The sequence below is a fragment of the Austrofundulus limnaeus genome, unplaced genomic scaffold (genome assembly GCF_001266775.1).
Source record: "Austrofundulus limnaeus strain Quisiro unplaced genomic scaffold, Austrofundulus_limnaeus-1.0 Scaffold254, whole genome shotgun sequence".
Classification (NCBI taxonomy): Eukaryota; Metazoa; Chordata; class Actinopteri; order Cyprinodontiformes; family Rivulidae; genus Austrofundulus; species Austrofundulus limnaeus.
In genome coordinates this window covers 140974-146325 of record NW_013952656.1, presented here as the reverse complement: position 1 = coordinate 146325, position 5352 = coordinate 140974, and the positions used below count along the sequence as shown (strand labels likewise).

Here is a 5352-nt window from a genome sequence, read left to right as displayed (position 1 = left end):
GGGGGAGGGACTACAAGGTTGTTTCTGTTCAAAATTTTTCTAAGTTTTTGGGTACTCAAGAAACTACATACAGCAGCTTTAATAGGTGCATCATATAATTGCAAGGAATTAGAGATTTTATCATCTGCAGTCCATAATGTCATCAAAAGTTCAGAGAATCTGGACAAATATCTGCAAGAGACAATATTCCATTTGAACATTAAATACCTTGTCTTTGTAGTCCAGGGCAGGGCAATATTAACACAATTATCACAACTAACTGTGGCATTTAGCAAATTATGATTATTATGACAATTAATAGATGACAAAAGCTGAAATTATGGTCTTGGTCTGCATTTTCTAGCTTTCTTTGTACTGTAGTTTATGCCAATGTTTCAGGTGATTCAACATGTTCTTAGCTCTAGGGTTAGCATTAGCTGCTCCATAGCGCCTTCCACCATTGGGCTCACATATGTGCCTGATAGTGATAGTGTGTCAAAATATGTCATCATGACATGGCACTAATTGCAAAATGGCAATTATTAGTTGTGGAAAGTTTTACTAATTATTAATTGCATTTTGCCCAAACATTTTGTAGGGTATTCAATTGAATGTAAGTTGAAAACGATTTGCAGATCATCACATTCTTTTTATTTATATTTTACACAACTTTCCAACTTAATCGGAATTTGGGTTACTTGGAATTCAGTGATAATGCAACAAAAACATGTATTTTTCTTTCAATTTTGAGTCACAGATTAGTCAACAGTTGGAGGCACTAGTGAAGATGCTATTGGATTTGCATGCAGTAGACCGACTGAAACTATCACTAGGTGACCTTTTAAATAAAGTGTAGAGAAATGGTTCATCATGACAGCATCACATGCATTTAACTGTTCGCACACATGTTTGCTGATTTATGACAAACCTGCTACATTGTCAAGGTGTGCCTTTAAAATAAACTGTGATCGTCCACCCTAGCATGGTGTGTTGCATTCTCTGCATGACCTGCATTCAGCTGTGCTGTTTACCTACTTGTGCAAAGCAAATCCAACGGTAGGATGCCATTATGTGTACTGTCTGCTTAAAAGACTTGCAACAGGATGATGCCTCAGGCCTATCTCTAACCAGCATCACAGTCCAGTGGAGTCATTGCTCATGTACAGGGAAAAAAATAATTTAAAATCTTAAGCAAGGCCACTGAATAATGTGGATGAGATATAGCCAAGAGTAAGAAAGTGATATTGCTCGGAAAGGCTGCATTGAATAAATGTTCTGGGGGTGCGGAGCAAATGGATTATTGGAGTATAACTTTACAGAATGATAGACTTGGGAAAACAAAGGGGGCAAGGTGACATAAAGCAGACTGGGCAGGTGAAAGGTCAACATGTAGGGTGCCTGGATATATACTGTATGTTAGAGCAATATAAAGAAAATAGCAGATATTTTTCTTTATAATCTTGTCAAGAAGTCACATCAAGTCAAACATGTTTCTCACCATTTGAGCAGCCCTTGAATCGAGCCCCTCGGGCCGGTGCTCTTTGTAGATCGGCCTTGACTCGAGCCTTCAGACCCACGTTCTCCTTCTGCATGGCATTAAGAGCATCGCTGACTGAGTTCACCACCTTCACCATGTTGATCTGGCTGTCTGACAACAGCTGGGAGACAAAACAAAGAAAGAAACACACATTCACAGTTAACTTTAATTAATCTTTAAACAACGTTAAAACACCACCATCCCTCAGCAGCACTTTAACTATTTTACGAAGTGAGCCGACAGGTTTTATTACCTCCAAGACCATCTGTGTTTTCTGCCAATTTCACTACAATGAACACAGCTGAGTGTCAGACATGCACAGTAAAACTGAGCTGTGACTCAAGATGAAACATTTTGATATTGATGCAATTTTTTGCTTCCTTTTCTGCTCCAACTGAAGAAAAGTTTCCAAGAAATCTAATTTGACATTCAAACATCTAAATGTGATATGTAATATGATGCACTTTTCACCACCCACACAAAATATCTAACCCAACAGTTTGATAAAAAAAATCTAAAGTATTCTTCAGGCTATTTTGGTGTTTGTAATTTTCTGAGAAAAGAAATGGCGATGACTCATGTTGCACTTGGAGGCTTGTGCTTATTTACTTACGTACTTCAATAAAATGATAAAAATGAAAACGGTGAATATGGTCATTCAATCAGAGTGTGCAAAATAGCACTCTGCTGCCTTGTTTTATTTTTAAATATATTTACATTGTTTTCATGTAAACTGAGTAATCTTCTTAATTGTTGTCTTCACCTATGTTTCCTGGAATTGGTAGTTTTACCAGTAATGCAGGAGCAAATTGTATGTAATTGTACTCTAACACACATATCTATTAGCAAAAAGTACACTGTTTTAAATTGGAATCTAGAGTTTTTAAAGTGAGCATAATTGTACCAGTTCAGGTACAGAAAATTGAGAAAAACATACCTAAATAAATTCTATCCCATTTCCACAAAAACAAAAAGAGATGCTTTTGTTTCTTGCCTTTGAACATAAATGAATACAGATTACATGGAGAGCTTTAGAAGGTCTATTTTTGAATGCATTCTGATGCAGATTATTATTCTAAATTGTAAAATGCCCCTTCCATTGTCCTGAAGTAAAAAAAAAAATGTTTATAACATTTCAGACAAAGGAAAACAAACTCTTTTTTATGTTTGTACTATGTGTTTTCTCTGCAAAAAATAGTCTTATGGCAAAACTGGATATCTGAGTATCATTGAACACTCAGGCAGGAATATGTTTTTCTTGACAATGTGATGATAAAATGAAGAAGCATGGAACACATTTATAAAGGATTTAACAAAAACTAAATGCCTTGTTTTAGGTTGAAAGTCTGTTTGTTCAATATCTACCATAGAGTTGAGTCAAGGATGTGACGGTTTCTCCAAGACCTAGAGGATCTCAATGTGTTTCCAGACCAGAGAGAATAAATTATATTTCTTATAGAGCTGCGGCTGACAGAAATTTGAGCCAAACTGCACAGATGTTTTAATAGTTTGATTTTGGTTTTCTTACATTAAATATACTCCCCTCTCCCACTGTCAAATAAACTAAAAGCATGGGAGTTTCAGTAAATTAATGCACCACAGAGATTAGTTGATTAAAGTTTGAAACATATCTGAACTGACCCAGAAAACTCTGATGTCTGTTAGTAACTGTTAACAATGTCTGGGGCGACCACCGGCTAGCCTGGATCTCCATGCCACAGATCGAGTGCTTACCCCAGCGAGACGGGCCTATCGCTTCAGCTCTGAGTCTCAGGGGAAGAGCTAAACCCACTTCACCTGAATGCTTATTATCAGCCATGCAAATGATTGATAAGTGCCTTCCAGCCTACTAGAATGTAGAGGAGAGAGAGTCTGGACATATTGATATGAGACTGATAGCCGCTAATAATTTCCATTTAATGGAGTGACAATTTTTGAAGCGGGTGACATGGCCCAAAAATATAGGCGCTCTCACCCATTACTTCATGAAGTATGTAGATATGTCATTTTCTTTCAGAAACAGAATGGGTGTCCGGTGGCTTTTGACTCAACGAGTATTTTACCTTTAGCACGTCTGTGTCTGTCCTTAAGTTTCATCCAGTGGGACATGCCTGGAAAACTTCCAGAGGGAGGCGCCCAGGAGCATCCTAATCAGATACCTGAATCACATTAGGTGACTCCCCTCTATGAGAACGAGCAGCTCTCTTTCCCAAGCTCACCACCTCTCAATGTTTTTAAGTCCGGGCCTAGCCAATCTGCATTTGTATTACAGATTTATTTAAAATTGTGTTACTTTCTGAGATGAAGTTTGAAACATTCAGTGAATGGACTGAATGGAGAGCTTTGCCTTTTCTGGTCAACTCCTTTTTTTGCCACAACAGATCAGGGCAGCACCCTCATTACTGCAGACCAAGCACCAACCCATTGATCTATGTCCTGCTCCATTCGGCCACCACTCACGGACAAGACTCCCAGATACTTTAACGTGTTCACTTGAAAGCTTGAAAAGTCATTCTGAAACCACTGGAAATATGTGGTAAATTGCATTTACTGTATGTGAATCACAAGAAATTTGAAGTTAATAAACTGCAGCTATATGACCACAAACCCAGAGATGTCCGTTCAGGACCTTTTGACCAAAAGTAGATGCAAAGACTGCACATGGAACCTGATTCCATAATGCACTCTGGTGAATGTAGTGAAACACAAAGAGCCCTGGGGGAAGGCTGTTGATGAATGTGTGTGCTAGGACTAGTATAGAGCAGGATAACCTCTCTAATCGGCTGTGGTCACTTTCGTACTGTAGTTTTTTATATGTGGTTCATTACAGTAAGGTCATATTTGGTCAGAGTCTTCAAACAGCAAATGTTGCTCCCCATCCTATACACATATTTATACTTTTAAAATAATGAGTAATAATCTTCCTATCACTTTGGCTTCCACATACAATAAAGGCAGACCCCCTTTGACACTCCTCCTTTATCACCCCTCTTTGTTTACTCACACAGTTTCATGCAAACATGTACCCCTCCAACAAAAATCTACAGTATTCAAAGTCCGGCACACTATACGGTGTTCAGATTTCTCCATGCAATCATTTATGCAGTACAGCTACACTCAGCTGTTAAAGCAGCATCAGACAAAACCCCCCACCAGCCATTCCCTGGCCTCAATATCTTTGCAAGATGACACTGAGGCACAGCAAGCAGTGCTGCAATAATATCACTCTGGAAGTGTGAGTTAAACCCACACACACACAGATTCAAACAAGGCACGTTTATGTACATGCCCCCATGCAGGTGCAAAGAAAACTACAGGCGCATGCCTTTATACATTATAAAAGTGGCACTGTTCTGCTCAGCAACAAGGCAGGATTCAGGATAAAGAGACATATTTGTTTATGAATATGGTCAGTGTCTGGTCTATCTGTACGTGCTGCTGCTAAAATGTGAAAGATGGACGATATAGTTTGTGAGTGTGTTTCACATGTGCATTTGCAGTGTAAGCAAAATATGTCATGAACTCCAAGACAGAATTAAGTGAAACTTTCCAAAGATAATCAGTGAATAGGCATTTACAAATCATCATTGTATGAATCAATAAATGTCAATCTGTTTAAAGATGACCATCAGAGCAAAAAACACAAAAATGATTATAACTCTAATTATACAAATATTGACTTAAAAATGGTCTAGTAATTGCTGAGAGTCATTTCTAAGTCTTGACTGATTGGGTAAGATAATTTTAAAACTTTGACAATAGCCATTGGAGTCAAAATGCATACTCTGAGCATAACAGTTGTATGCAATTGCACATTGTTATTGTAAATATTTATT

General features: G+C 38.0%; 1 protein-coding gene across 3 annotated transcripts in view; it reads right to left on the bottom strand.

Annotated features, from left to right (window-relative positions):
- fibcd1b (fibrinogen C domain containing 1b) overlaps positions 1 to 5352 on the bottom strand; it is a 215264-nt gene that overhangs the window by 123057 nt on the left and 86855 nt on the right. For all 3 annotated transcript variants that reach the window (XR_001311205.1, XM_014020497.1, XM_014020496.1), the window contains one exon: positions 1478 to 1637. Coding sequence is in view for 2 of the 3 variants with exons in the window: in XM_014020497.1 (XP_013875951.1) it covers positions 1478 to 1637 (160 nt within the window). In the remaining variant the exon portion in view is untranslated. The remainder of the gene's footprint in view (positions 1 to 1477; positions 1638 to 5352) is intronic.